The following is a 19,139-nucleotide window of genomic DNA, read 5'->3' as shown; positions in this document are numbered from 1 at the left end:
TTCACACAGCATCTGGGCAGAGCCCATGGCAGCTCAGCAACACGTCTGCTGGCAGACTGTGACTAGGCTACCTCCTAGCTGGGCAGGGCATCTCTGAAAAAAGGCAGCAGCACATCAGGAACTTATAAATAAAGCCTCACCTTCCCAGGACAGAGCACTTGGGAAAAAAGGCGATTATGAATTCCACTGCAGCAGACTTATATGTACCTGCCCAGCAGCTCTGAATGAAACAACAGAGCTCACAGCTTAGCACTTGAGCTCCTATAATGGTCAGACTGTCTCCTCAAGCAGCTCCCTGACTCCCATGTATCCAAAGAGACACCTCATAAAGGAAAGCTCATGCTGACATCTGGTAGGTATCCTTCTGGGATGAAGATAACAGAAGAATAAACTGGCAACAACCCCTACTGTTCTTCAGGGGTCGCAGGTGATCCCCAGACAAGCAGGGTCTTGAGTGGACCTCCAGCAGTCCTACAGCAGAGGGGCCTGACTGTTAGAAGGAAAACTAAACATCAGAAAGAAATAACTTCATCATCAACAAAAAGGACATCCACTCAGAGACCCCATCTGAAAGTCACCAACTACAAAGAACATAGGTAGATAAAACCACAAAGATGGGAAGAAACCAGCGCAAAAAGGATGAAAACACCCAAAACTAGAACGCCTCTCCTCCCCCAAGGGATCACAACTCCTCATCAGCAAGGGAACAAAGCTTGATGGAGAATGAGTCTGATGAATTGATAGAAACAGGCTTCAGAAGGTGGGTAATAACAAACCTCTCTATGCTAAAAGAACATGTTCTAACTCAATGCAAAGAAACTAAGAACCTTGAAAAAAGGTCTGATGAAATGCTAACGAGAATCAAGAGTTTAGAGAAGAATATAAATGATGTGATGGAGCTGAAAAACATAACATGAGACCTTCACGAAGCATACACAAGTTTCAATAGCCGAATCGACCAAGCAGAAGAAAGGATACCAGAGATTGAAGATCAACTCAATGAAATAAAATGAGAAGGCAAGATTAGAGAAAAAAGAGTGAAAAGAAATAAACAAAGACTCCAAGAAATATGGGATTATGTGAAAATACCTAATCTACGTTTGATAGGTGTACCTGAATGTGACAGAGAGAACAAATCCAAGCTGGAAAACACTCTTCAGGATATTATCCAAGAGAACTTCACCAACCTAGCAAGCCAGGCCAACATTCAAGTCCATGAAATACAGAGAACACCACAAAGATATTCCTCAAGAAGAGCAATCCCAAAGCACATAATCATCAGATTCACCAGGGTTAAAATGAAGGAAAAAATGCTAAGGGCATTCAGAGAGAAAGGTCGGGTTACCTACAAAGGAAAGCCCATGAGACTTACAGTGAATCTCTCTGCAGAAACCCTACAAGCCAGAAGAGAGTGGGGGCCAATATTCAATGTCCGTAAAGAAAAGAACTTTCAATCTAGAATTTCATATCCAGACAAACTAAGCTTCATAAGCGAAGGAGAAATAAAATCCTTTACGAACAAGCAATTGCTGAGAGATTTCATCACCACCAGGCCTGCCTTACAAGAGCTCCTGAAAGAAGCACTAAACATAGAAAGGAACAACCAGTACTAGCCACTCTAAAAACGTACCAAATGGTAAAGAGCATCAACACAATGAAGAAACTGCATCAGCTAATGGGCAAAACAACCAGCTAGCATCAAAATGGCAGGATCAAATTCACACATAAAAATATTAACCTTAAATGTAAATGGGCTAAATGCCCCAGTCAAAAGACACAGACTGGCAAATTGGATAAAAACTCAAAACCCTTCAATGTGCTGTCTCCAGGAAACCCATCTCATGCAAGGACACACATAGGCTCAAAATAAGGGATAGAGGAAGATTTACCAAGCAAATGGAGAGCAAAAAAAAAGCAGGAGCTGCAATCCTAATCTCTGATAAAATACGCTTTAAACCAACACAGATCAAAAGAGACAAAGAACGTCATTACATAATGGTAAAAGGATCAATGCAACAAGAAGAGCTAACGATCCTAAATATATAGGCACCCAAGACAGGAGCACCCAAATACATAAGGCAAGTTCTTAATGATCTACAAAGAGACTTAGACTCCCACACAATAATAATGGGAGACTTTAACACTCCACCACCAATATTAGACAGATCAACGAGACAGAAAATTAACAAGGATGTCCAGGACTTGAACTCAGATCTGGACCAAGCAAACCTAATAGATATCTATAGAACTCTCCACCCCAAATCCACAGAATATACGTTCTTCTCAGCACCACATCACACCTACTCTAAAACTGACCACATAATTGGAAGTAAATCACTCCTCAGCAGATGCAAAAGAACGGAAATCATAATGAACAGTGTCTCATTATGCAATGCAATCAAATTAGAACTCAGGATTAAGAAACTAACTCAGAACCGCACCACTTCATGGAAACTGAACAACAGTCTCTTGAATGTTGACTGGATAAACAATGAAATGAAGGCAGAAATAAAAATGTTTTTCAAAACCAACAAGAACGAAGATACAATGTATCAGAATCTCTGGGACACATTTAAAGCAGCGTCTAGAGGAAAATTTATAGCAATAAATGCCCACATGAGAAGTGAGGAAAGATCTAAAATCAACACCCTATCATGAAAATTGAAAGAGCTAAGGAGCAAGATCAAACAAACTCAAAAGATAGCAGAAGACAAGAAATAACTAAGATCAGAGCAGAACTGAAGGAGATAGAGACACAAGAAACCCTTCAAAAAAGTAATAAATCCAGGAGCTGGTTTTTTGAAAAGATCAACAAAATAGACCGCTAGCCAGATTAATAAAAAAGAAAAGAGAGAAGAATCAAATAGATGCAATAAAAAACAATAAAAGGAATATCACCACCAATTCCACAGAAATACAAACTACCATCAGAGATTACTACAACAACTCTATGCACATAAAACAGTAAACCTGGAAGAAATGGATAAATTCCTGGAGCCTAAACCAGGAAGAAGTTGAAACCCTGAATACACCAATAACAAGGGGCTGAAGTTGAGGCAGCAGCTAATAGCCTACCAACCAAAAAAAGCCCAGGTCCTGATGGGTTCACAGCCGAATTCTACCAGACATACAAAGAGGAGCTGGTACCATTCCTTCTGAAAGTATTCCAAACAATCCAAAAAGAGGGAATCCTTCCTAAATCATTTTATGAGACCAGCGTCATCCTGATACCAAAACCTGGTAGAGACTCAACAAAAAAAGAAAACTTCAGGCCAATATTCATGATGAACATAGATGCAAAAATCTTCAATAAAATGCTGGGAAACCAATTGCAAGAGCACATCAAAAAGCTTATCCATCACCATCAAGTAGGCTTCATTCCAGGGAAGCAAGGTTGGTTCAATATACGCAAGTCTATAAACATAATCCACCACATAAAGGGAACCAAAGACAAAAACCACACGATCATCTCAATAGATGCAGAGAAGGCCTTTGACAAAATTCAGCAGCCCTTCATGCTAAAAACTTTCAATAAACTAGGTATCAATGGAACGTATCTCAAAATAATAAAAACTATTTATGACAAACCCACAGCCAATATCATACTGAATGGGCAAAAACTGGAAGCATTCCCTTTGAAATCTGCCACTAGACAAGGATGCCCTCTCAAACCACTCCTATTCAATATAGTATTGGAAGTTCTAGCCAGAACAATCAGGCAAGAAAAAGAAATAAAGGGTATTCAATGAGGAAAGGAGAAAGTCAAATTGTCTCTGTTTGCAGACGACATGGTTGTATAGTTACAAGACCCCGTCATCTCAGCCCAAAATCTCCTTTAACTAGTAAGCAACTTCATCAAAGTTTCAGGATACAAAATCAATGTGCAGAAATCACAAGCATTCCTATACAGACTTAAAGAGAGCCAAATCAAGAATGAACTGCCATTCACAATTGCTACAAAAAGAATAAAATACCTAGGAATACAACTAACAAAGGATATAAAGGACCTCTTCAAGGAGAACTACAAACCACTGCTCAAAGAAATAAGAGAGGACACAAACAGATGGAAAAACATTCCATGTTCATGGAAAGGAAGAATCAATATTGTGAAAATGGCCATACTGCCCAAAGTAATTTGTAGATTCAGTGCTATCTCCATCAAGCTACCTATGACCCTCTTCAAAGAACTGGAAAAAAACCACCTTAAACTTCATATGGAACAAAAAGAGAGCCCGCATAGCCAAGATAATTCTAAGCAAAAAGGACAAAGCTGGAGGTATCACGCTACCTGACTTCAAACTCTACTACAAGGCTACAGTAATTAAAACAGCATGGTACTGGTACCAAAACAAAGATATAGACCAGTGGAACAGAACAGAGGCCTCAGAGGCAATGCCACATATCTGCAACCATCTGGTCTTTGACAAATCTGACAAAAACAAGCAATGGGGAAAGGATTCCCTGTTTAATAGATGGTGTTGGGAAAACTGGCTAGCCATGTGCAGAAAGCAGAAACTGGACCACTTCTGACACCTTACACTAAAATTAACTCCAGATGGATTAAAGACTTAAACATAAGACCTAACATCATAAAAACCCTAGAAGAAAACCTAGGCAAAACCATTCAGGACATAGGCATTGGCAAGGACTTCATGACTAAAACACCAAAAGCATTGGCAGCAAAGGCCAAAATAGACAAATGGGATCTAATTAAACTCCAGAGCTTCTGTACAGCAAAAGAAACAATCATTAGAATGAATCGGCAACCAACAGAATGGGAAAACATTTTTGCAATGTACCCATCTGACAAAGGGCTAATATCCAGAATCTACAAAGAACTAAAACAGATTTACAAGAAAAAAAAAACCCATTCAAAAGTGGGTGATGGATATGAACAGACACTTTTCAAAAGAAAACATATGTGAGGGCAACAAACATGAAAAAATGCCATCATTAACAGTCTTTAGAGAAATGCAAATCAAAACCATGTTGAGATACCATCTCACACCACTTAGAATGGCAATCATTAAAAAATCTGGAGACAACGGATGCTGGAGAGGATATGGAGAAATAGGAACACTTTTACAATGTTGGTGGGAGTGTAAATTAGTTTAACCATTGTGGAAAACACTGTGGCGATTCCTCAAGGACCTAGAAATAGAAATTCCATTTGACCCAGCAATCCCATTACTGGGTATATATCCAAAGGATTATAAATCGTTCTATTTTAAAGACATGTGCACACATATGTTCATTGTGGCACTGTTTACAATAGCAAAGACCTGGAACCAACCCAAATGCCCATCAATGATAGACTGGACAAGGAAAATGTGACACATATACACCATGGAATACTATGCAGCCATGAAAAAGGATGAGTTTGTGTCCTTTGTAGGGACATGGATGAATCTGGAAACCATCATTCTCAGCAAACTGACACAATAACAGAAAACCAAAAACTGCATTTTCTCACTCTTAGGCGGGTGTTGAACAGTGAGAACACATGGACACGGTGCGGGGGCATTACACACTGGGGTCTGTTGGGAGGAATAGGGGAGGGACAGTGCAGGGTAGGGAGTTTGGAGAGGGATAATGTGGAGAAATGCCAGATATAGGTGACCGGGAGATGGAGGCAGCAAACCACATTGCCATGTAGGTACCTATGCAGCAATCCTGCATATTCTGCATATGTACTCTGGAACCTAAAGTGCAATTTATATATATATGTACACATACACACACACACACACACACGCATACACACACACACACACACACACACACACACACATATAAATTGGATGCCAGAATCTGGCATTTTTGAGTTTGTGCTTGCTTGAGATTTTTTAAGATATTATGCTTTGTGTTTGACTAAAATATCTTCAAGAAAAGAACCATTTTCTGTTCTTCTGGAATCATGTCATTGTAATGTATTGCTGTTGTAGCAAAATATATGTGTCACTAAAATATATGCCAGTGCTGGTTTGTATAAGATTCATTGAGTAGCCAGAGAATACAGTTCATTTTGAATAAAAAAATTTCTAAAAAAAATAATAGTAAGTTTTCTTTACTAAGGAGTTCTAGCAAAATTTAAAAAAATATTTTGGAAGACTTTCTTGGCTTTGTAAGGGATTATAACATCTTTGTGTAAGCGATTATAAACCGTGATTACTGATTTCGTGCAGATCTAAGTAATTAGATATGAAAATGAGACTTAACTCTAGAAATCCTACCTGTTAAAATTTTCCTTCCAATACCCCACCTCCAAGAGGCTGCTTTGAAGTCATCCAACATAAATAAAGTATTCACATCTGTATTATTCTCGTTGCAGATTTCAGGGTAGTCCTGAATAAACCTTTTGCTTTTGCTTTAGAAATTTATTACTAGTCACTGCCAGCAGTGAATTTTTTGAAGTAGCATTGACAATGCATTGAATAGGGATCGTAATGATTTAGACATAGACACTGAGATACTAATGTGATATGATGCTCAGTTTACAATTATTTGTAACATAAAAGCTAAATTAGCCAGTGTGATAGGCTGAATAATGACCCCCAAATATAGCTAGTTCCTAATCCCTAATACCTGAGAATGTTACCTGTTATGGCAAAAGAGATATTGCAGATATGATTAAGGACCTTGAGATAGAGAGATTAACTTGGATTATCCGGATGGGTCCTATATGCAGTCCTAAGTGTCCACATTAAAGGGAGATTTGACTGCAGAGAAGGCAGTGTGCTGTGCAGCTGGCTTTGAAAATGGAGGAAGGGGCTACCGGGATTCTATAGAAGCTGGAAAAAGCAAGGAAAACCTCTCACGGGGAAGATGGCTGGTGGACATTGATTTCAGTCTGGTGAGTCTGATTTTAGACTTCTGACCTCCAGAATTATAAGAAAATAAATGTGTGTCAAGTTACCAAGTTTGTGGTAATTTGGTACAGCAGCCATAGGGAATTAATACATCCAGTCAGTTCAACTATGTTAAATAAGCTATGTGCATAATATCCTTGTAAATCAAAAGAGAATCGACAACTTCCAAATACTTCTTTTAGGTTTCTATTTGCTGAATTTGATTAACTTCTGAGGTGCAGTGTTTGTCAGCTTATTCTTGGTTGCTAAGCAGTAAAATTCCTAATATTTAAATATATTTGTAGGACTTTGTTGGTGACTATTAGCACAACATAATTCTCTTATTACCTGGAGCCAGTTCCCTTTTCTGGTTCCCTTCCTTAGCTTATAGCTGAGATATATATTACCGTTGTCTGTACCATCAATTTCTCTAAACTGGTTTTAGTCTCTGACTCAGCATTCTGACTTTTAGAAAAAGGAACCAAATTCTTACATAGAGCAATGTATACATTCAACAAAAGCCTGTTTTGTTTTATAAGTACAATGTAGACATTTTACACAGTGTGCATCCATTTCGCAGCAGTGTCATTGTGATCCTGGTACTGGGAGGTACTTATAAGTTTTTCTGAAATGTCCCAGACCAAGGCACCTCTGAAAGACTGAGGATTTGGTTTTGTCCCTTTCTGGCCCCTGCTCTTTGGTTACGAGAGTCTTCTAAGACCTGCTGACCCACCACTGTTTTAATAGTACAAGGAAATCCTAGAAAAGGAAAATTGAATTGTTATGGTTTCCCCCGATTGGCATTCTATTGATGTGTCTTTTTTTAGAATGTGGTTGTTCTTTGAGGCTGGGGAAATGCCGTTGTGTGTATGTGTACCCATCTGAAGGATATATTGCTACTTATTGAACACAAAGCCAAAGGATCTCTTTTCCTAACTGTATTGGTTCTTTGAAGCTAGAGTATTTTCATTTTAACTGATGAATTTCACTTTTAACAATGGGAAGAATCTCATCATGATTAGAAAAAAGGGAAAAAAAGAATGCACATCTTCAGGGCTGACACTAGAATCAGGAACATCCACAGGTTTTTCCAGGGATTACTCTTAAATTTTTGTTTTTATGTGGCCATAATTTCAAGAGAAAATTTTCTTCAAGGGAGTTGTTAACTGTTTTCCTCCCTTTGACTTTAAATTTGACTTAATTTTGGCATATAATGTATCATAAATGTTTCAGTGGAAATGGAAAACTATGAAATGACAAAATGAAATGGAGTTCAAAAAGTGATGTTCTTCTAGAAATAATAAGTGGCTTTGTATTGGTGACCAAATTCATAGCAGAGTTAAATACAATTAATATTTATGTAGAGTGAGAAAAAAGACATGAACATGTATTAATAGCTGGCATTTGTCACATACCTTCTTTGTTGTGTTAAATATGTTGTGCTTAATATGTTCTCTCATTTACTTGGATTCTTAGAAATCCCCAAGTAAGAATAACAGCAGCACAACAAATTGTAACTTTTGGTTATTGAGCTCTTCCTGGGAACAAGGCACAGATTGTGTATAATAGTGAAGTAAGCTTTCTGTGTACCATTTCCTTTAATCATCATTAAAAACTCATCAGAGGCTATTAGTTTTATGTCAAGAATGACAAACCTGAGGCTTAGATTTAGTAACTCACCAAAGGATATGCATCCAAGGAACAAGAAGATCAAAACACAAATGTTTCTGCTCAAAGACCTGAGCTCATTCCATTGTCAGGGGTGGTAAGTTAGAAATAGACAACCAGGAAAAAACAGCTTAGGCTCTGAAGGTCGGAACAGTACAATGACAAAGTTGCGGCCAGAACAGCTAAGAACAAGAACCAAGAGAAGGTCCCATGAGGGAGACAGACCAGCTGTATCTGATTTTAAAAAAAAAAGATGTGAGATTGCAGTCCAGGAATTTACTGAGATAGCTGCACTCAGGAAAAAGAATGAACCACTAAACAAGAGTTAGCAAAATGTTGCCATAGCTGCAGATATTTAATTTGTTGTTGGTTGTTAGCCTTATTTTACAAAAGTTATATATACTTGCCATACAAAAGATTCAACACCACCACGTTATACACATGTAAGTAAAAATTCTTCTCTCCCCACTCATTGACCAACCTTTTTCTCATACATCCACCAAACCTATATACATACATACCTATGTGTATATAGTTGGTCTTGGGGAATTCTGCTTTTTTTGTTGTTTTTTCCATGAAATGGAGTTATGCTACGATACTGTTTTACATCTTTTTTCATGAAATAATGCTATAGCCACATACTTTATGTTAGTACTCTATTTCCCCACAGAAGGGATTTTAAGGAGAAATTTTGTATTAAAGAAGACTTTCATGGGTCTGCCCTCATGGTTGGTCAGTTTTAATATTTTCTACTTTTCTGCCTGGAGCTATTAATAAGCCCCAAATTATGGAGCAGTCTTATGTTATTGTTCTTGGTTTGGTTTTGGTTGGTTTTTTGTTTGTTTTTATTTTTGCTTTTAATAGCCTTTGTAAATGAATGGGGTTCTGAATGTCTTGACCTCTGGACTTTTCCAGGGCTGGCAGTTCTGCAGTGGAAGGAAAATGTAATCAGATGTGAGACTTAGAGAAAACACAGGGAAGTACAAGACTCTTACGACAGTTTAGTTTGGATGTTAAAAAATTGTTTGTTTTTTTTTTAAAATCAAAACAACTTTAACACTTTTTCTACTCTTCTCCACCAAGGACAAACTATTACCTTGAAAATCATGTTAGCCTTTTGCTTTTGTTTACTTAGAAGTCCCAGGAGGTTTATCATATTTCCAAAGCAAGTTGCAGAGCTGATTATAGAAAAAGCCAAGCCCAGAACCTAAATCTGTGTTCAAATCTTTCTGTGAGTGAGCAATCCGTTGAAGCCCACTAAATTTTCAGACCCCCACATAGTTTATAGAATTTCCAGAGTCCAGTGGATTTTACCTTAAAGTCGAGATATACATATATGCCATTGCACACATTTAGAGGGGCTCCTGGGAGGCCCTGTGGCAGCTGGCTGTAACCTAGGCTTGTGAATTCCTGCTCCACAACTAAACTATGCCCTATGACCTTGGGAAATGGCCCTAGGTTTTCTCAGCCTTCCTTTTCTTATCTGTAAAATAGAGATAAAACTGCCTACCTCATTGGGTTTTTGAGAATAGGCTAATATTTGTGAAGTACATAGCATGGTACCTGGTTCCTTAGTCAACTTAGGAAGCTCTTTAAAGCTTGTCATAAGTTTTTGAAAAGTAAAATTTAGTTTTAAAAATTTGACAACATTTATGTGTTAGTCTTTCTTACAGTAGATTTGAAAGACTATTTAAAATATTCATATGTATTATTGTACATGGTATAAAATTTAAAATGTACAAATTCACAAATTCCCCACCACCCTGAGAGATAATAACCTTCTTTTTCTGGAAACTCTCATTACCAGGTTTTTTTTTTTGTTGTTGTTGTTGTTGTTTGTGTGTGTGTGTGTGTGTGTGTGTGTGTGTGTGTCTGTGTGTGTGTGTGTACCCTTGTACACATGTATTCTGCATATACTCGTTAATGTTTTAAATATTGTATCTTTGCCTTTCTCTCTAGTCTCTTGCAAATAGGACTATCTATAGCTCTAGATCAATATCATCCAGTACTTTCTGTGATAATGGAAGTATTCTGTATTGTATGTTGTCCAATGGAGTAACCACTAGAACATGAGTCTAGAAATGTGTTTCTTAACAACTGAATAAATTTAAATTTAATTTTAATTAAATGTAGTAACTATCGGTGACTGGCTGGTGGCCACCATATTGAACAGTGCCATACAAGATATTTATGTCTATGGTGCAGTTTTCAAAAACACATAGACCCCAAATTTTAAAATTAAGAACAAAGTCATATATAACTGTGAATTTTATATTAAAGAAGTCTGTAGTTCGATACATTTTCAATTATGTGCAGCTAATATGTTTTCTTTTAAAATCAAGTACCTTAAATGAGAGGCTGGGAGTTTATTTTGGAAAGCATGCTGCTAATCAGAGAAAGCTGTGAAATGGCATGTTTGTAGGAGAGCAGATCTCAACCAAATCAGAACATAGGCTCATTTATCTATTAATTTATTCAAGGAATATTTATCGAGTACCTAATGTGTGCCATGCAAGAAAGGAACTTGCCCAAGGCCCTGGCTTTGATTACTGCCAGTGCCCTGAACTCATTTCCTTTTGTAAAAGAAAAAGCTTCAGAAGAAAACCAATTTTCATTCAGCTGCTACAAGTGATTTCTTCAGCAAGAGCACCTCACTCACTTCTGCAGTCAGTCGGCTAACTCTGGGCTGCGACAGTACTAGGGAAAAAGTGAAGTGTGTGTGCATTCTACAAGTGCCTACACCATTTTAATGTAAGAAAGCCAAGAGATTCCAGAATTAAAAAGCTCTTCAATATTCCATTATGGAAGGATATAAATAAGAAACTGAGAATCATGGTGTGGACCCACATTGCCTCATTCTTCTGCCCTTGAGGAAGGTCTCCACAATGCGATTTGTCTGTTCTTTGGGCTTTTGCATTATCGTCCCCAAACAGTGATTGCTTCTTATGTTAGCATTGCATCTAAGTGTTAGTCTTTTTCTGCACTTTGAAAATTTTCTGTTGTGATATGTTTTATTTTCATAATAAAAAAAGAAAAATAAATAATATTATAAAACTTAGTCCAGGCACAGAGATGATGAATACCTGACAAAGCAGAGATCATGAAGAGAAGGTAAATTGGAGTGGGAAAGATAGGATTAGGAGATAGAACTGACAAGGCCTGACTATAATTTAAAATACCTGTCTTATGTAATTGTGATCTATTTTAAAGAAAGACAAATGCAAAATAAAGGCTTTGGTTTTTTTTCCCACTTGTACTCACAGCAATTAAATCTTAAATGTGTTTCATTATTTTTCAGTCACTCATCATTTAAGATGATTTGCCAAGTATATTTTTAGCCCACAGTATAAAATAAGTGTATATTTTGGGTCATGAAAAATGCTTAGATGAAATAATGAGTTCATTTGTCTGCAAGACCTTTTTTTTTTTTTTTCAGCTTAAGTTAGCAATAACAAATCCTTATTGTGAGACTATCTTACCAAGATAGATATTGATGGGGGAAAAAAAGGACTAAAAGATTAAAGCCCTGAAAAGGAATGCTTGAACATTAACTATACCACATTCCTCAGGTTGGCAGTTATTCCCCTTTGCAAAAAGTGTTAGAAATATATCTCTATACTTAGAACAAAGGAAGGATTTTACAGAGGGCTTCCAGGAACACATCTGATTTCCAGTTGCAAGATCAGAATGTTCTAGTTATATTGATAACTTCCAGGGAAACAAGTCTCGTGAGTATTCTAGTCAAAACAAAAGAGTTATCTGATTGTAGAAGTTCTTTTTTTTTTTTTTAAATACAAAAAATTAGCTGATTGTAGAAGTTCTAAGGTATTAAATTGTACTCTACTGTTAAACAACTTTGGGATTGCTATTTTGTAGCTTTTTTTCTGAAGTAACAACTGTGTTTGGCTGTATGTGTTGACAGTAATTGTGTAGAAGAGGGAGAAAAAGAATAAAACAATGTGTGCCATTTTGTTATTTCCATGTGTGAAAACAAGTCTCTAATGAGATGTCCTCAGACAGTGCTGCTGTTCATCAAAGCACATGCCCCAGATCTGAGTGAGTTTAATTATCGTGGGGACAGTGAAATTAGGGCATTTAAATCAACTTAAAGTGAAAAAAGTCAGAAGATTGAGAAGCAGCGTATCTCAGGCTGCATAGAACTAATATTAATATTTGACATCTCTTTTCCCTAGAAGGAATCATCTTTGGAAGGGGGCAACAAGGTTCATCTCAAATATGTTTTTGATTGGCCAATACATCAGACTCAGCCCATCATTTTGGAGAAAGAGATCAGCTCTCTGCATAGATAAACCTCCCAATGTAAAGAGACAATCTCTGTGTGGTATCTAGATTGCTGTAGAATAATTTGAGTCTCACAAAGGGCTTTTGATCAGAGGAGAAATTTTGATCAAAAGAGAAATTGTTTTATTAGGGTCATTATCTGACGTTTGCTAGAGCTGCCTACTCTTACCAGAAAAACAGGTTAAAATCTGAGGATAGAAAATAATATGTTTAATGAAAGTAATTCCTTTTTATGAGTTTCCAATTGTTTGATTGGTGATTTTTGGTTATTTATTTATTATTAATTATATTATTATTTCAATAGCTTTGGTGGTACAAGTGGTTTTTGGTTATGTGGATGAATCGTATAGTGGTGGAGTCTGAAATTTTAGTGCACCTGTCAACTGAGTAGTGTACATTGTACCCAATATGTAGTTTTTATGGTGGAGTCTGAAATTTTAGTGCACCTGTCAACTGAGTAGTGTACATTGTACCCAATATGTAGTTTTTATCCCTCAGCCACCTCCTACCCTCCCCTGGTCCATTATTATACTATGTATGTTTTTGCATCTTCATGGGTTAGCTCCCACTTATAAGCGAGACCATGTGATATTTGATTCTTCCATTCCTAAGTTACTTCACTGAGAATAATGACCTCCATTTCCATCCAAGTTGCTGCAGAAGACATTATTTTGTTCTTTCTGTGGCTGAGTAGTAGTCCATGGTGTATATAGACCACATTTTCTTTATCTGCTTATTACTTGATGGGCACTTAGGTTTATTCCATATCTTTGCAATTGTGAATTGTGCTGCAATAAACATACACATGCAGGTATCATTTCCATGTAATGGCTGCCTTTCCTTAGTAATGCGATTGCTGGATCAAATGGTTGATCTCCTTTTATTTATTTATTTCTTTTTTTTTTTTTTGAGACAGAGTCTTGCTATGTCACCAGGTGCCAGGCTGGAGTGCAGTGGCATGATCTCGGCTCACTGCAACCTCCCTCTCCCAGGTTCAAGCAATTCTCTTGCGTAGGCTTCCAGAGTAGCTGGGACTACAGGTGCGAGCCACCACACCCAGCTAATTTTTGAATTTTGTAGTAGAGATGGGGTTTCACCATGTTCGTCAGGCTGGTCTTGAACTCTTGACCTCGTGATCTGCCCACCTCGGCCTCCCAAAGTGCTGGGATTACAGGCATGAGCCACCACACCTGGCCGATCTACTTTTATTTCTTTGAGAAATCACCATACTGCAAAGTTGTACTAATTTACATTCCCACCAGCAGTGTGTAAGTATTCCTGTTTCACCACATCCACAGCAACATTTGTTGTTTTTTGGCTTTTTAATAACAGCCATTCTGGCTAGAAGAAGGTAATATTTCATTGTGATTTTAATTTGCATCTCCCTGATGATTACTGATATAGAGCATTTTAAGGAATATGTTTATTGGGCATTGTATATATATATATTTTTTTGAGAAATACCTATTCATGTCATTTCCCCACATTTAAATGGGATTATTGGCTTTTGTCTTGCTGATTGTTTGAGTACCTTGTAGATTCTGGGTATTAGTCCTGTCAGATGCATAGTTTGTAAATATTTTCTCCCATTCTGTGGGCTGTCCGTTTACTCTAATGATTTGTTGTTGTTGTTGTGTAGAAGTTTTTAGTTTAATTAGTTCCCATTTGTTTATTTTTGTTTTTATTGCATTTGCTTTTAGAGTCTTAGTCATAAATTCTTTGCCTAGGCCAGTGCCCAGAAGAGTTTTTACTAAGTTTTCTACTAGAATTTTTATGGTTTCAGGTCTTAGAGTTGTCTTTAATTCATCTTGGGTTGATTTTCATATATGGTGAGAGATAAGGGATGCAGTTTCATTGATCTATATGTAACTATTGAGTTTTTCTAGCACCATTTATTGAATAGGGTTTCCTTTCCCCAATTTATGTTTCTGTATGCTTTGTTGAAGATAAGTGGGTTGTATTTGGCTTTGTTTCTGGGTTCTTTATTCTGTTCCATTGCAGTCTGTATATCTACATTTATACAGGTTACAGATACCATGCTGTTTTGGTAACTATAGCCTTGTATAATTTGAAGTCAGATAATGTGATGCCTTCAGATTTATTCTTTTTGCTTAGGATTGCTTTGGCTATTTGGGCTCTTTTTTGGTTCCACGTGTATTTTAAAATTGTTTTTTCTAAATATGTGAAAAATGATGTTGGTATTTTGATAGGAATTGCATTGAATCTGTAGATTGCTTTGGGTAGTATGGTCATTTTCACAATATTGATTCTTCTAGTCCGTCAGTATGGTGTGTATTTTTATTTGTTCGTGTCATCTATGATTCCTTTCAGCAGTGTTTTGTAATTTTCCTTATAGAGATATTTTTAGTTCTTTCTTCTTTCTTTCTTTTTCTCTTTTTTTCTCTTTTTTCCTTTCTTCCTTTCTTATTTTCCTTGAGTTCTTGATTTATCAGCTTGGTCATTGTTGCTATTTGGCATTGCTACTGATTTGTGAACATTGATTTTATAACCTGAGACTTTGCTGAATTTACCAAATCTAGGAGTCTTTTGGAGGAGTCTTTAGGGTTTTCTGGTATATGATTATATAATTGGCAAACAGAGATAGTTTGACTTCCTCTTTTTCATTTTAGATGCTCTAAATTTCTTTCTCTTGTCTGATTGCTCTGGCTAGGACTTCCAGTTTTAGTCTTTTAAACAAACATTAAAAGATAGCTAAACTAAAAGATATGGGAAGTATATTTGTCTACAACTTTTCTTCAGCTGTTCTGTCTCTTAAGCCATGTACTAATTTATTAGCCAGTGAATATCTAAGAACCTGACTGCTCAGTGTTCAGTAAATAGTAGCCTTGTTGAAATACCTTGTTGGAATGTGGGACTTTTATCTCCGAAGCTGAATGTCTCATTTTCCTTACCATACTTAGTTGTCATGTCTTTGTGATTGTATTAGGGGATATTTTACTATTTCTGTTTCAGTTTGTGTTATATGTTGACATATATTTTGTCAATTAATCCTAATAAAAGATTCTGTTAGAGACCTAAGGAAGTACAATTATCACCATTTAAGATATAAGAAAACTCAGACAGAAGGTTTGAAATTCCTAGCCTGAGATCAGAGTTCTCTTAAGTGTTGTAGCCTCAGGGAGGGACCTCTCTAGATTGTCAAATTGATTTGTTCAGCATCACAAAGCAATGCAGTGTAATATTAAATTTCTCATTTTTCACATCCTTATCCATCACCCAACATCAAATTGGACACATGCTCAAGAGTGTGAAGGAAATAGAAATGCATAAGAGAAATCTAACTGTCCTTAGATACTTTCTATCTAGACACAGGGAAAAGGGACATGATTTTAAAGTATATATTTACATATGAGTAGAGTACAACATGTATTAGAGGCCAAGGCCCTTGTTTTCAAAGCATTTAGATTCCGGTAAGGCAAAAACATTCTCAAGGACTATCAAGTACAGAGTGACACATCAGTTAATTACAGAGTGATGTGTTAACTGAAAATATTTTGAGGTATTGGCTTTTAGTGAATTATGATAAACTTTATTTCTTACACATCTATGACTCAGGAGTAAAGAATTTGTAACATCAAATATATAAACTAATAATCAACTAGCTATCGGTAATCATAATGAAAGTCATGTCTTATCATTATGGCATTTTCTGTCTTAGGAAACGCAGCTCTTCATTACTATTGCCATATGATTAAAGGAAAAGAATTACTCGGATGTGATCCAGTTCACACCGTAACAAAACCTTATACTCAGTATTTGAGCCAATTACAGAGGACTTGTTTTTACAAATGTTCTTTCCCATCAGTCCAAAAGTACCACTGAAACCAGAAACATTTTCTTAAAATATAATCTTCAAAATAGCATTCTAGTAGCATAATCATCTATTGTGATTTTTAAAAATACTCAACATTTCATGACTAGGAAAGAATCTCATTTTTCCTCAGGCCTAGGGCACTTCTCAGTAATGTTGTGAGATATCGTATTGACTGTGTCAAGTTGAAGAAAGGCCACAGATCTCCATGTAAGAATTTGTAAGTGACTAGAAAAGAAAAAAGAACAATAAATATAATGAACCATATTATAACCAAAGTGTTTCCTGTGTCAGTTCATTAGTTTTCAAAGCCCAGCAGCGTGAAATTAATATGATTTCTACCAGCAAATTATCTCTCCAGTGTCTTTTCTTTTTCCCCCTCTTTCCTAGATTGAAAAAGAAAAAACAAGCCAAACAAAATGCAGAGACAGCCTCAGCTGTAGCTACAAGGACTCATACTGGGAAAGAAGATGCTAGTACAGTAGTTTTAGAGCAACACAAGTGCAACATTGCTGTGGAAGAAGAATATATTACTGATGAGAAAAAAAAGAGAAAAAGTAATCAGTTAAAGGAGATCAGGCGTACAGAACTAAAGAGATATTATAGCATTGGTGAGTATTCCTGGCATTACTATAGTATTTTCATTTAAAAAATCTGTAAGAATGTTTAAAAGACTATCACTTGTGATTGATCATAATAATGGTAACAGTTTATGGAGCAGCTGCTATGTGCCCCAGGCCCTTGCTTTATGTATATGATCTTGTGTAAGAGGATCACACTTAAATAATGTCTCATTTAAATTTGTGTTCCCAGCATTTAGTACAGTGCCCAGCATGTATTGTGTGTTCATAAACTTTTATCTAATGAAGAGTCACTTTCCCTAGATGAGAAATATTTTTCTTAGTATATGTAGACATATTCATAAATATGCCAATAGAAATGCATGTACTTTTTGGCATTTGCTAGACAGTAGCAAATGGAGGAAAAAGAGACATGGCCTAGCATCTGTCAGTTTAAAAAAAAAAATAACACGGGAGTTTTTTGTTTTTGTTTTCGAGACAGAGTCTCACTTTGTCGTCTAGGCTGATGTTCAATGGCGTAGTCTCGGCTCACTGCAACCTCCGCCTCTCGGGTTCAAGTGATTCTCCTGCCTTAGCCTCCTGAGTAGCTGGGATTACAGGTGCCCACCCCCGTGACTGGCCAATTTTTTGTATTTTAATAAAGACAGGGTTTCACCATGTTGACCAGGTTGGTCTTGAACTCCTAACCTCAGACACTTGAGAGCCTTAAAGGAAATCTTGAAGTGAGTCCACAGTGTTATATAGTTTCTCAGGATAACCCTTGCATCTGAAGCTACATTCACAGAAGTGGCATATCTAGCTTGACTTAAACCATCCATCTCATACCCACTGTTCGATCACATACACACATGGATTTTGTTTCATAGAGAATGCAAATAAATGAAATAGATTAAGAGTACCAGGAATCAGAACTTGGCATGGCATACAAATTATTGCATACTTGAATTGCTAGGAAAGGGAGAGAAAACTGAGGGCAGTCTCTGAGAACGTACTGCAAATAGGGTGAATGAAATGTGGTCTTGAAGCAGAGCAGTGCCACTTGTTCTGGGGCACCCTCAACTTGGTCCTAGTTAATGCCAAAATTACAGGAAGACTTGTGTTTATGTCTCCATGTTTAATGTAACATTCAAACAGTGTTGGAAGACATATGGTGTGGCATACAGATCATGACATACTTGAGATTGCTAGGAAAGGGAGAGAAAGTGGAGGGCAAGTACTGAGAACATGCTGCAAATATGGTGAGTGAAATCTGGTCTTGTCACAGAGCAATGAATCTTGTTCTGGGGTGCCCTCAACTTGGTCCTAGTTAATGCCAAAGTTACAGAGAGACATACCTTGTATCCATGTTTAATGTAACCTTCCAAAAGTGTTCAAAGATAAAATGGACTACACTTGAAGTAGTAATAAGTGCTGCATTGCTGACGTTGCCACCTTACAGGCAGATGAGCTATCAGCAGCTGAAAGCATGTGGTTTGTAGCTTTACCGTGGGCTAAGATGATTGTATAATGTATGACGTGTCTTAATGGATGCTTTTAATCTCAAAGCCATTCAGTATTTCATAAAAGCTATAACTGTCAACCTATAGAAAGATACTTCTGTGTTGTTCATAAACTTCCTCTTAAAATGTAAAATATTAAATATTATCCCTTATTTCCAAAAAGAAGAAGAGGATTAAGGAAAATTGCATTTCATATCTTTTGTTTGCTTGTTTTGAGATTCAATTTTGCAGTGTCACCTAGGCTGGAGTGCAGTGGTAGGATCATAGCTCACTGCAACCTCCAACTTCTGGGCTCAAGCAATCCTCCAGCTTCAATCTCCTGAGTAGCTGGGATTACGGGCACATGACACCATTCCCAGCTCTGTGTGTGTGTGTGTGTGTGTGTGTGTGTGTGTGTGTGTGTGTGTGT

The 19,139-nt window shown here is 36.9% G+C and overlaps 1 protein-coding gene across 7 annotated transcripts in view; it reads left to right on the top strand.

Moving 5' to 3' along the window:
- The window catches only part of NCOA7 (nuclear receptor coactivator 7), a 157,020-nt gene that overhangs the window by 54,431 nt on the left and 83,450 nt on the right, over positions 1–19,139 (top strand). For 6 of the 7 annotated variants that reach the window (XM_032274861.1, XM_032274862.1, XM_032274858.1 and 3 more), the window contains exon 3: positions 17,041–17,261. In XM_032274861.1, the coding sequence (XP_032130752.1) occupies positions 17,041–17,261 (221 nt within the window). Of the gene's footprint in view, positions 1–6,062; positions 6,854–17,040; positions 17,262–19,139 lie in introns of those variants that run through there. The other variant, XM_032274865.1, reaches the window with a different exon arrangement.

The sequence above is a fragment of the Sapajus apella genome, unplaced genomic scaffold (assembly GCF_009761245.1).
Source record: "Sapajus apella isolate SASKATOON/1434 unplaced genomic scaffold, GSC_monkey_1.0 scaffold6, whole genome shotgun sequence".
Lineage (NCBI taxonomy): Eukaryota > Metazoa > Chordata > Mammalia > Primates > Cebidae > Sapajus > Sapajus apella.
This window is presented reverse-complemented; position numbering and strand designations above follow the sequence as displayed.